A 13,230-nucleotide genomic window follows, 5' to 3' on the forward strand; every position below is an offset into this window, starting at 1 on the left:
CTAAACCCTTACAATTGTGTCCCACCTTCATAGTCTATGATTACATTTGGTTCATTGGGCTTAAAAAATACCATGCAAATAGAGCTCCAATTACAAGAAATCTTAATGATTGATACAAACAAATGCAAAGAATCAATTGGCTCATCACTTCCACCAAAGGACTGAGGCAGTACATTTTTATTCTTTATAAGTGTATAAAGCAAGCCAGTTTACTAAAGGCTTACCTAGATGACATGCAACACCTTTCACCACGGTCCTGGCCAGCTCATGATGTAAGCTGGACAGGAAGCTTAGAAATTTTCCCCTGGTCAAATTTTGGAAGAACTGTGTAAACAACGCCCCTTGCTGGCCAACATAAGAAAACACAAGAGCCACTGCTGACAAAAGCAGGGCTCTAGCAAAGGTCATAGCAATGTCTCTTAAGTCGTCTTCCAGTCTATGGGAACCGTGGCCAGGTCAAAGGAGACAGCATGGGGAAAACAGCAGGGGAAGAAAAAAACTGCATTTTTTTCTGAGATGTTTATATGTGCCTAATTAAGGTTAGACCCCAAAGAAAGCAGACACGTTTTTGGTATCCCATTGAGTTTGAACAGGCAGCTGCAAGATCCACAGACATATGTTATGCTTATACACATAAACAAGATTTTTATTGTTAACATCAGTGAACACAGATGGAAGAATATTCATGTGCCAAGACATATTGCTCACAAGATTGCAAAATGGCTGTTGATTTGTGCTCATAAATGACTTGGTGAATCACTATGTTCTTCTGAAATACATATATGTAAAAGAGATTTCCACAGCTTCATTTCCATTTGGATTCTTGCAATAACTTCATTAGAAAGAGAAAGCAAAAGCTTTGAGTTAACATCTACATGTTTTACCGATATTCTGATTCACCAGAAATGAAAATTACATCCTATTACACACATTTTAAGTAGCACACAAAGAAAGTACAATAAACACTGATTTGGCTCAATGACTTGCCTAATGAAAGGCCTTTTTTTTTTTTTTTTTAAGTTTTAAAAAAAATCCCCACCAAAGGGATCAAGGGTGCTTGATGGCGTTACCACTGATGCAAAGTGTTTTCTAAGCAACTCCAGGGCTCTGTTATTTCTTGCCTGCAGGGACTTCTCAGCTCTCAGTTCATTCTTGATGGCATTGAGTTCTCCATGGATCTTTTCCATTTCTAATTCATAATACAATTTCATTTCTTCTTTTAGGAGTGCATTTCCAAGTTCAATTTGAAGCTTTAACTTCCTAACAGCTTCTTTTAAATCTTGATTCTCTAGGTTCAACTTGTGGATGACTTCCTTGGCTTGCTGCAGCTCTTCAGTCAATGTTTTTACATTTGTTGCTTTTTCAGATAGGTCATTTCTTAAAGCTTGAAGTTCCCAGTCCTTCTTCGAAGTATCCATGCCTGTTTCTTGAAAATTTAGGGGTTTTGTGAGGGCTTCTTTTTTAGAGTTCAAAAGTTCTTTTTCGGCATTTTCAAATTCCTCTTCTATCTTTCTGCATTTCATATTAAGTTCTTCCAGTTCTTCATTCAAAAGGTTCAGGCGAAGTTTTGTAGACATTCCTCCAGTAAATTTCTTCCTTGTGTTTGGTCTTGGTAGAGTAGGTAATTCCTTTGTGCTCCAGGTAGAGTGATCTTTTGTGCCGTTAAAGCTTTCTTCGGTTGCAACATCCAAGTTAGATGATTCACAAGAGGCAGAATTTGTGTCTGCTTCATTCTTCGAAATGTTTATCTTTGTCTCTCTCAGATTTGGTTCTTGTTCTTTTTTATTTAGTTGGGAAATACATTCTTTCCTCTTAAATTTCTTTTTTCCTTGACACTTTCTACTGGACAAGTTAAAAATTCCTTCCATTCTCTTGATCTTATCTACAGTGATTTCTTCAAAAGCCGACTCAGGCTCAGAAGCCTCTTCTAGAACATCCTGTGCACTGAAAAAGGAAGTAAACATATTCTCCTTCCAGCGTTTTCTTCTAGCGTCCATTTCGTCAGCCACCTCTTCCAATTCCTGAAAAACAAAATTTTAAATCAAGGCACATTATTTAGGCTAGCATCTAGCATAGTAGAAAGAATTAAAAATGCTGGAACCTAAACATTTGAGGGCTGGCTCTTCCTCTAATTCACTGAGTGACTTGAGATTCAGTTCCCTCATTTTTAAATTGAAAGGGCTAAACTAGTTCAACTAGCTAAGTTCTATCTACAGGTGCTTCCACCTTTAAAATTCTTTGATCCTATGAAATATAATCAGTAAATTGACACATCTAGCTATTTATTTTAGACAGAGAAAGTAATTCTATGAGAAAGCAACTGTACATGTGAAAAAAGACTGCTTTAAAATAAGTGATTTGAAATTAATAGGTTAATATTGTTAATACCTGTGCTTTCAGTGTGTTTGATTTTTTTTCTAGTTCTTTTGGATTGAACTACTGTTTATCCATTCTTTAAAGTGACTAAAACATCAGGGCTTAATGCAATGTGAGCTGCTTTTGGTAAAGTATACCATGCAGACTTCCTTATGACTAACTCTGCCAAATGCCCTTCTGTCTTGACCTATAAATTCCTGCTATTCCAGTCTTCGGCTTTGCTTTTAGGCAAGACTGCCAAGTGTATAGAAATCAATCCGTTTTGACAGCAATTTCACAATGAGAACCTAATGTCAACAATTGAAAATATTAATGCCACCAAATGTGTTTTTCTTAAGAATGTAGACTCTGAGTGTAGTGTTTAGGTAAAAATTTAGCATACTAAATCACAACCAACTTTCCAAATTTATAAATATTAGAGGATGATTATTTTGTTTCAAAAAGAATCTCCCCTGTTCAAAGGGAATCCTTAACGTACAGTTTTCCTAAAGCACTGAAATATTTGATTAGGAACGACTTCTGAGGGAAGGGAGAAAGAAGGACCTAAGCAACATGTTGAAAAGTCACTGGCATCTGAAGTCACCAAACTGGTAATTGCAGTTACCTTTAACGGGGGAGGAGGGGGGAGAAGAAGGAAGTGGTCACTTTAACCATTTTATACATTAATTACTATAATATATTTGTAGCATCATTACTGAGAAAAATCAAAGTGTACCTGCATCTATTTAACTTATGCACACAAATGTAATTTCCTCCTGGTAAGGAGAAATGGCAAATATTGTGTTTATTTTTTAATTAATATTTTCTTTGATTCTTTGCAGCAATTTTGGAGAATACAAAAAAGCACAAACAAAACAAAACAAAAAACCAAAACGAATCTTCTTCATAATCCCATGGCCCTCAGATAACTACTCTTTGGTGTATTACCACTCCAGTCTTTTCTTTTTAGCAACCATAGTTTAAATAACACAGATTTTCCTTGCTACCGGCAATGAAGGAACAAACTTGATACTTACAGGTAATGAACATACCTCTTTCCGCCCCCCTCCCCCCCCAAAGAGGTAAGGGACTCACTATCCCCAAGGGTACATCCCTACTGGCAACTACTTGGCTTTGAGGAAAGGAAAAGGTACAAATATTCCTAAAATGAACTCTTTGGAGATGGGGGCTCAGTGAAGGTGTTAAAATGATTGGTTCAAAAGCCATAAGCCAAGCTTTATTAAAGTTTAGTCAACCAGACCATAATGATAAACTGAGACTTGAAATTCATGGTATGTATTTGTCATTGGAGTATCACTTCCTTTCTCTTGAAATAGTCCTTTCTGACTTTTATTATTCTACCAGTCACCATCCAGAAGCATTTTTGATCTATCTGTTCTTAAAGGGGAAGATTATCACGATCGCAGTTTCCCTCCTTTCTGGAAATATGAATGCAAATGAGTAGGAATTATTACAGCGATCACAAGGAAAGGAACAGAGAGGAGAAAAGAGGGCAATGCTAATTGCCAGTCACATTTTTCAGCAGTTAAATTTTTACCAGACAATTCTGCAAAAGATAAAAATGTTCTAATCAGGTAGCAATGGCAGAGAGATTACTATTCCTCTTACCTTATTCTGGGTAAAAGGCATTGGTGGGATCAGGAAGGTGAGCCCAGGGGCAAGTAAGGTGAGGCTATTTTATACCTGGAGATAGCAATGACACACCTGAGGTAGAGGTCTGAGTATAGATAATAGTTAAAATAGAAGATCCTTTTCATTAATAATTTTACTCCTTTATTAAGTGACTTCTATGTCCAACCTTCCCATAAACCTCTGGCAACATACACAAACACACATGCACGTTTTATAATGTTCACTACCTTTCTTCCCTCTGTATAATTTCCTGGGTGTCCAAAAGGAAATGCCTTTCAGTGAATACTATACAGCCAATGCTTTTCACGGAACTGGAAAGAATCCACTTATTTTATAACTGGAGCTCAGAGCAGTGAAGTGACTGGGCCAAGGCCACACAGCCTGTAGTGGTAAAACTGAGACACTGCTTCCCAGGTCAGTGCTAGTTGTAAAATTCCTCTTTATTCATCTGCTAGGTTTCATTCCACAAATTGAAAGAAAAGAAGCCATTCTTTTCAGAGCTTAGGTATCTTTTAAAGGGCCACAAAAGGAGAGAGGGAAAATGGAGGGGGGAGGGTAAGGAGAATTGCATGTCACATATCAAAGGACAGAAAGAGAAAGGTTTGAAAAGCCTTTTGGAATTTCCCTCCCACGGCTTACACAGGGCAGGGTCAAGGGGTCTCTGAGCCGCTCCTTTTCCTTTTTTTTTTTTTTTTTTTCCCCTTTCATTGGCAAGATATCCTTTAAGGGCTTCTTCCCAAATCTAGTCACAGAGTATGGCAAAGCCCAGACTGGAGGTAAAAGCTGCCAATCTCATTTTCTCTTTGCAAATTGCAATGTTTGTTTTTATGCAGAACAAGTACGGTATTAGTATGCTCTGGCAAGGACAAGAAATATGCTCTGAAACAATGACACTACTCTACCCTGGCCTGGCAGCCATTTTGCTCTCAATAAACTTGGCTATGTAATTTGCTGCAGCATACAGCGAGCCAAGCCAGAAGCCATTATTGAAAGTGTAAGCATGTCTTTTTAGCAGGTCAGCTGTGAACATTTGTTATTATAAGCGCCTACCCAGCACTACATTGGAAACTGAAAAACTGAAGAGTAGGGGAAGGAGGCCCAAGAGAAATGAAAAAATTAAAGAAACAAATAAGTCAGAGCACAGACAAGAAAACAATATAAGTCATATGACAAAATAACATTAATGGTCCTCTAAGACAGTGATCTGCCAGTAGTCCTTGGGACTGTACTGTTAAGGCATGGGTGTCATGATATGACTACATCTATTCATTTGTGTCTGACATGAATTAATAATGGACTCCTGATGGTTCTAGTTAGTGTCTCACTGAAAACATCACCATTCTGGTAACTTTTTTTTTTTTGCAGTGGCAAAGTAGTAGGACATTTTTGTAGAGTAAAGAATCTCTTTTTGTCATGGAAGTGGTTTATACTCAGCTAAAGAATTTGGGAATCACGGATAAAATAAACTGAAAGTGAATTTATAATGAAATGTGATGTAGCATACTATAAATGTTGAAAGCTAAGCAAAGACTGATCATATATTATGGATCTTTAGGTACACCATTTCATAAATATCTTAGGTGAATACACTTCTATCCTCAAGTAGCTCCAGAAAATAATGTATTACTGTTTATTACACAAAGAGAAATCCACAAAACCATCTCACTTTTATTTTCAAGGAGCGGCTCTGGGGAGTATACTCATATTAAGGTGGATATAAAATTTAATTACATATTTTCTAAAATATTCATATTTAAAATTGCATGCTTTAGGGAAATTTGATAACATAAATAAAAAATGTTTTTTTCTGTCACCTTATCCCATTTACCTTAGAATTTGGTTTCAAATTTTCAGGACCATCTCTGCATAAATCTAGATCTGTCTGCAAAATACAATTCTTCTTCCAGGCAGGGATAGACAGGGACTAGGAAAGTTTTGGAAGAACACCAAAGTGTCTTGTGACACCTCCCAAGAGTCCTTCCTCTCACACGTTGTAAACCAGGAATGATGGCTGAAAAAGGTCATCTCTAACCAGTGCTGAGCAACCTTCTGTCACTACCATCAGCCCCTTGGCTGCCCTCAACTAGTTTTATTTTTAATAAACACTAGTTAATTAACTAGTTTTTAAAAATAAACTAATAAATAAATAAGCAAGCAAGAAAGATACAATGATCACAATAATACGTTGAAATTTCAAAAGGAGAGAATAGAACTGAGGCCACCAGAGGTGGGAAGGGGGAGGGGGAGGGAGGTTAGTGAGTAAAAGGCCACAAAAAATGATTATATTGTGTAATGTTGAACATACTAATTATGCTGATTTGAGCATCACATATTACACACAGGTATTGATATTCAATGCAGTATCCCACAGATATGTACAATCAATTGTTTCAATAATAATTTTTTTTTTTTAAAAGAATTGCTCTACAATATAGAGGTGTGGCTATAGTCGCTGCCCAGAGGCAGTAAAGTGAAGACAAAGGGCCTCTCTAAACCCAAGGAACATTTTCCCCTTTATTAGTGGTTGGTTTCAGTTCTCTCAATCCTTAGAAAAACTATTCAGCTAAAATAGAAAAAAAGTCTGCTACAAAGGAAGTCATTTTGCTTTGCGTCTTTGTCCAATTGTCCAATTTGTTCTCACTTAAAAGCAGTGGTTCTCACCCTTTTTTTTCCTGCTTTCACTGTTTCCAGGCACAAAACACTGCCATCATCACTCTCTTTCCTTAAGAAGATTCTGACCTGCCCCCTCTAGGGAAGCTTTCCCATTCTCCACCCTCTTTCACTGACTTGCAGAAAATACCAAAATGAGGACCCAGCACCCCCTCCTCCTTGGGTAATGGACACAAAGAATAATTATGATTTGTGCTGACGAACATATTAACAATACTGATTTGATCATCACATATTGTACACAAATACTGATAGTCAACTCTGTACCCCATAAATATGTATAATCAATCATGTTTCAATTACAAAATACATTTTAAAAAGAAAATAAATTAATTAACTAAATAAAAAAAATAAAGTGGGCATAGAAATAAAGTTGTTTAAAAACAAACCAAAATGAGAACCCAAATGAACTCTTTGAAGTCAAGGTGAATCAAAATATTTTATTGTGCAAAATTATGGGGATGAAGGAAAAGGAAGTTCTTGAGAAAAGAATTGAGTATGGACTATGGTGGAAAAAAGATTCAAGAAATCAGGTATCTTGGCTCCCACACTTCAGAACTATGTGAAGACTTAACTTCTGGAAGCCTCAGATTCTTCAGGTGTAAAATAGGAACCAATATACTGATTTCACAGGTGGTTAGGAAAAATGAATGAAAATGGAAATGGAAGCAATTTTTAAAGTATACTGTAAACAACGTATTTTGTTCATTTTTAGATTTTCCTTACCCTCCCTTCAAACATAAACCAGCCACTTAAACAACCTAACTCTCCTACAAAGATATGTGCTCCAAATTTGCCAGCCTGAAGTCATCAGACCTCAGAAAAAGTCAGTTTGGGGGGAAAAATGTAGGTGCTATTAAAGTAAGCAGAGGGAAACCTAATTTAATCTGCGTCCCCAGGGAAAAATACATCCTAACTCCTGTAAGTTAGTTGTTGATGTTCCCAAATTTCTGAAGTTAAATTGACTCTAAGCAAAGTTGTAGATTTTTCTACAACCTAAGACATTTGCTTTTTTTTTTTTTTTTCCTTTTTTTGTCTTTTTTACTGACCGGTAACGGGATCGCAACCCTCGGTGTCGCGCCCGTACCGGGGACCGTACCGGGGACCGGCAACGGGATCGCAACCCTCGGTGTTGGGCCCGCCCCGCGCTCAGCCAGTGAGTGGGAACCGGTCTCTACATGGGATCCGAACCCTCGGCGGGAGCACCGCCACGCTCCCAAGCGGCACACTCTCCAGTGCGCCACCGGGCCGGCCCGACATTTGCATTTTTATCAATTACTTTCCCAAGAACTTCCCAAATGCCCCACTGTTTTTCAGAGCCACCAATAACTTTTTTGAAATATCACAACTGGACTATTAGTTTGAAGATTAGCAAGGATGACTCTGCACTCTGAGTTTTTCCTGTGCTTCTACAGCATTTCATACAGACTTTTATTATACCAATATGCTGTGATCACCTAGCATCTTACTAATCTTTGTATCCCTGTCAACTGACACATAGTAGCCCTCAATAAATATTTGTTGAATGAATGATTCTCAATATTCTTCCTAAAAATTCATAATGCTCTTATTTTAATTGACGTTTTAAAAAAGTGCTTATAATTTCTCTTCTGCCTTATGAAATTTTGGGGGTGAAATTTTAGGGAAAGGACTTTTATCTTTCCCTTGAAATTTATTTAGCTTAGCTAAAGTCTTCAGGACATTTTTCTTTTGTATTTTTATGAAGCCTTCTTGAAAGTGTGCTGACACTGCAGATTGATGATGTAGTTACAACGTCGAAGATCTATGTTAGGTAAGGCTCTGTGCTTCTAGACACCCATAATGAGGTATCAGCCAACACAACTGTACTTACACTTTCTGAGGTCCAATGTCTACTGGATGTTGTTGCTGTCCTTCTCCAGTGTGAACTGAAAAAAAAAAAAATTCTGCTCATCTCAGTGTAATAAGGAAATATAACTAACCAGAATGCCCAAAGCCACATTTATATCTGGGATGTAAATTAAAATTACAAGTGCATATACTTAGAATGTCGTTTGGCTTATGAAACGTGATGCCAGACACTTCGAGGTAATTTTCTCCTTTTAAGTTGTCAACCCATTTTCCCAACTATTATGTCAGTAAGTCTTCCTTCCCCAAACAATACAAATATCAAGTAGGGTAAGACTCACGGTGACATTTTATTCAGCACCGTGTCTCCCCACCTTTAGCACCTATTGAGCGAATGAGCCACCCCTGGTGGAGGCAGCAGTAGCGTGCTTGTTACTTACTAACGAGCATGCCAAGAGCCACGTTAGCAAAGGGCTGCAGCTCAGGCCTTGCCGCCCTCCCTCCGAGTGCAGCTAATTTGAAAAAAACATTAAAAAGGGAACTGATCCCAATTTTTGCCTTAATCTTTCAGAGTCCTAACTTACGGGCCCAGATTGTCTTTTCTATTGTTTGATAGATATTGAGAGGAAAGAAAAAGTACCCCTGAAAATTGGGCCCTGTGAACGGTTACGCCCCCAGTTCTCTGTTATTAGTGTGAAATTATTCCTTCTAGAAGGAAAGATACGGAGTCACCTTAATTCTGAAGGCTGAGACTTTATTAGTATGGGAGTCACATTCTTGCTATAAAGCTGTATCTTTGTATGCATACTTTGGGGGTTTTCTCTGTGAATGGTTAACTGAAACTCCTGCCACCGCTGCTCTGAGCGGAAAGAAGGTGGCTCGGGTCTGCGGCCCGCACTGCAGGTGACACTTTCCACCTCCCCAGTCCCGACCCTGTCGCTGGCGGGGCAGCGGGAGAGGCCTGACCCCACTTCTCCTTTCACAGACCCACTCCCACGCCCCGTTCCCTTCCCTCCCAGACGCTCACCAGCTCCGGCCTGGGGCTCTAAAGAGAGAAAAAGCCCGCAGTGGGGGGTCGAGGTGGGGAGAAGGGCCCCTTCCCCTGGCTCCCACCCCCTCCTCCCCGCCCCGTACCCCGAGCAGGGAAGAAGAGGGGCGAGCCCGGGGGAGCCCGGGCTTTCCCTTCCGCAGACATACCTGAAGGCGTGGGTGCGGTCTAGAGAGACCTGTCCCCTCTTCCCCGCAGCCAGCCACCAGCAGCGGGCCGCCCAGTCACACTCATGCGTGAACTGCCTAATCATATACAAGTACAGAGCTCATCGTATAACTTCGTATAATGTATGCTATACGAAGTTATTACGGTCCCCTCTTCCCCGAAGCCAGCCACCAGCAGCGGGCGGCAGCCCCTAGCTAGGCGATGGCCACCGCGACCCGACCCGGCCAGCCAGGGGCTCAGCCTCTGCAGTGCCGCGCTAGCGCCGGCCGCGCTGTTGCCTAGCGACCGGCCGGCCCGATTTAAAGGGACCGGGGCACTGAAGAAGCGCGCAGCGGGTCGGGTGCTGCCTGTGTGGCACTCAGAGCCCGGCCCGAGGACTGGGCATGCCCGGTGGGGCCAGTTCCGCCGCGGCTTCTGCTTGGCAAGAGATAGGAACTCATGGGAAGCGAGCTGAGTCGGGGTGGGAAGGGGCCAGACACTGCAGGGCAGCCCCGCCCACTGTGGGGGTTATTACGGAGGGTCTGCGTGACTCATAAAGCCACCTGGTCTCTGTGATTGTAGCGGGGCGAGAAGGGAGTGGCACAGGGGCTAATCCCCAGGCCTGCTGTTAGTAACATGACATGGTGGAGGGTTAGCGGGGGAAGGTCGCTTGGATGTGGTTCAGGGTTCCTGACAATGTGGGAGCCGCACCCCAGCCCCCCAGCCCCACCCGCCCTTGCAGGTCAGCACAACGTTCTAACCGGAATTTCTGCCTCTGACCAGGGTTCTGAGGACCTTGGGTCAGGAGGGCATTGTCCCCTGGCTGTGCCCCTATGGGATATTGGGCTCGTATCTCAGATAGTCCATGGTGTCCTTAATTTATCACTTAGGAATTTCTCTAAACCACTCAGGCACCTATTTGAATTTTAAACCTGTTGAGTGCAGCTCGTTGTACACTACAGGCAGAATAAAGTCGTTTCCTTCTACCCGTCACGTTGTTCAAACGTTGCTCACAACTTCCAGGATTACTTAGGTGACAAGCCCACGTTTTTCATTATGTTATAGATTTCTCTCATGGTATTTTGTTGAATAAACAAACGATATTTCAGACTTCGATAAGCCTGGTTGCCCAGTACTGATTCTTCCATCACCACAGTAGACCTGGCCAAGGCTGTGGGACCTGAAACAGAGCGGGACTGAGGTGTCTGAAATAGTAATGAGTGATTCTTAGGAAAGCTGGTATTTTCTAGGAAGCATAAGGGTGAAAGGAAATATTGGTTGTGGGATCTCAACTGAAAGGAGCTTTAAGTACATTTAAAAAGTGACAGTCTGGGGCCGGCCCGGTGGCGCACTGGAGAGTGCGCCGCTTGGGAGCACGGTGGGAGCCGCCCAGGGTTCGGATCCCATGTGGAGACCGGTTCCCGCTCACTGGCTGAGCACGGTGCGGGCGCAGCACCGAGGGTTGCGGTCCCATTGCCGGTCCCCGGTGCGGACGCGACACCGAGGGTTGCGATCCCGTTACAGGTCAGTAAAAAAGACAAAAAGAAAAAAAAAAAAAGTGACAGTCTGGACCGGCCCCGGGGCGCACTCGGGAGAGTGCAGCGCTGGGAGCGCAGCGATGCTCCCGCCGCGGGTTCGGATCCTATATAGGAATGGCCGGTGCGCTCACTGGCTGAGCCGGTGCGGGCGACACCACACCTAAGGGTTGCGATCCCCTTACCGGTCACGGAAAAAATAAAATAAAATAAAAAGTGACAGTCTAATTTATCAGGACCTAGCAAGGGATTGACTTAGGAACAATACCAGGATAGATTTCAAAACTTCAAAACTTCTTGGGAACCTGATCTAACAGGTGTTTGGGCACTGGCAAGGTTACATTCAGGTGCCCTGAGGCCTGTTTCTCAGTCTCCATTTTCCTCCTTAGAGAACCAAAGTCAACAAGGATTGGAGGTAGGAACAGGCCTAATATCAATGTGTGTTTTTCATGACCCTGTCAGAATTAGTTTGTGGGATTCTGACGAAACTTCTTTCCTTGATTCTCCAAATTGCCTTGCATTTATCATTTGTTTTAATTATTTTAAAAGAGTTCCATTTATTTTTGCTTTCTGTAAGATCCTTTATTAATGTAATAAAGGAATCTGTCTTGATTGCTCTGTGCCTCAGTTTCCTCATTTGTACAATGGGAATAATAACTATACCAAACTCGTAGAGTGTTATGAGGATTCAGTGAGTTAATATTTTAAAACCCTTAGAACAGTGCTTGACACAGAGTAAGTCCTATATAAATGTTTAATATTATTATTATCTTGTTATATGAATTTATTACCCTCCAAAAATATAAATACACTGATAGTGATAAGTCAGGGTATGCTCTGGAAAATGGAGTCTGAAGTCTTACACCCAGAATTCCAAACCTTTATTTCAGGTACAGCTCCCAGACTCCCACTAAACAACCCCTGCCCACCCCCTCCCACATTCCTGATAAAAGGCACAAAGGATTACTTTGGTATTTCTGTTATTCTATTTTTAAATATGGTGGGTCATTCCGTCATATACCAGAAGTTTCAATTGGCAGAAAATCAACAAGAGTGAGGACAGTAAATTTTGTTATTCAAAGCTACTGCAGACTTGGACATAGGTTTTCACACATGAAAGTCAGAAAACAGTTTACTGTCGTCTGGAACCTTTACCAATACTAAGGCAACAAGGCACTTGATAATAATAGAATCACACAATCATACAATGGAGCCCAACCTTCTCATTTTACCATGTAGGAGATTGAGGCCCAGAGAAGTAATGTGATTCGCTTTTTTTTTTTTTTGTGACGGGTAAGGGGATCGCAACCCTTGGCTTGGTGTCGCCCGCACCACACTCAGCCAGTGAGTGCACCGGCCATCCCTATATAGGATCCGAACCCGCGGCCTCGGCACTCCCAGCGCCGCACTCTCCCGAGTGAGCCACAGAGTCGGCTCGTGATTTGCTTTCTGATTACACAGCAAAATAGGCTTCTTCTGATTGTCCTGGCAAATGATCCCAGTTTGAGTAGCCTCAAACCTGGGATATTTGGGGCAATGAAAAAATATACATTTATAGGCATATATTACATGTGGATACTTAAATTAGTCATGCAGATAATAATAATAGCTAACATTTATCACACCCCACATCCTTTACAGCAAATTCTATTGGCTGAACCTTCATAGTGTATCCAGAATCTGACAGCTTCTCCCCATCCCCACCATTACCACCCCGATCCTGGCCTCCTAACCTCTTCTATGCTTGCCCACTGTATTAGTTTCCTGGGGCTGATGTAACAAAGTATCACAAACTGGGTGGCTTAAAACAGTAGACGCTTATTCTCTCACCGTTCTGGAGGCTTAGAAGTCTGAAATCAAGGTCATTTGGGGTTGGTTCCTTCTGGAGACTTTGAGGGACAATCTGTCTCTCCTAGCTTCTGGTGGTTGCCAGTAATCCTTGGCCTTTTGTGGCTTGTAGATACATCACTCCAATCTCTGCCTCCATCTTCATGT

General features: G+C 41.5%; 1 protein-coding gene across 2 annotated transcripts; it reads right to left on the reverse strand.

Annotated features, from left to right (window-relative positions):
* Positions 1-619: 619 nt before the first annotated feature.
* CCDC160 (coiled-coil domain containing 160) lies at positions 620-9,948 on the reverse strand. 2 transcript variants are annotated; one of them, XM_008590165.1, is made up of 4 exons: positions 9,872-9,948; positions 9,703-9,738; positions 8,531-8,585; positions 620-2,021 (listed from the first exon to the last, which is right to left on the reverse strand). In XM_008590165.1, the coding sequence occupies exon 4, from the start codon at positions 1,995-1,997 to the stop codon at positions 1,023-1,025; it is 975 nt and encodes a 324-aa protein (XP_008588387.1). In that variant the 5' UTR covers positions 1,998-2,021; positions 8,531-8,585; positions 9,703-9,738; positions 9,872-9,948; the 3' UTR covers positions 620-1,022. The 2 variants fall into 2 exon arrangements, with proteins under 2 accessions (XP_008588387.1, XP_008588386.1); XM_008590164.1 differs by lacking the exon at positions 9,872-9,948 and having other exon boundaries at positions 9,703-9,767.
* Between the last annotated feature and the right edge of the window lie 3,282 nt (positions 9,949-13,230).

This window comes from Galeopterus variegatus, unplaced genomic scaffold (assembly GCF_000696425.1).
Source record: "Galeopterus variegatus unplaced genomic scaffold, G_variegatus-3.0.2 Scaffold5891, whole genome shotgun sequence".
Taxonomy (NCBI): domain Eukaryota; kingdom Metazoa; phylum Chordata; class Mammalia; order Dermoptera; family Cynocephalidae; genus Galeopterus; species Galeopterus variegatus.

Coding starts and splice junctions, on each gene's coding strand:
- CCDC160 (XM_008590165.1), bottom strand. CDS start 1,997: ATGGACGCTAGAAGAAAACGCTGGAAGGAGAATATGTTTACTTCCTTT.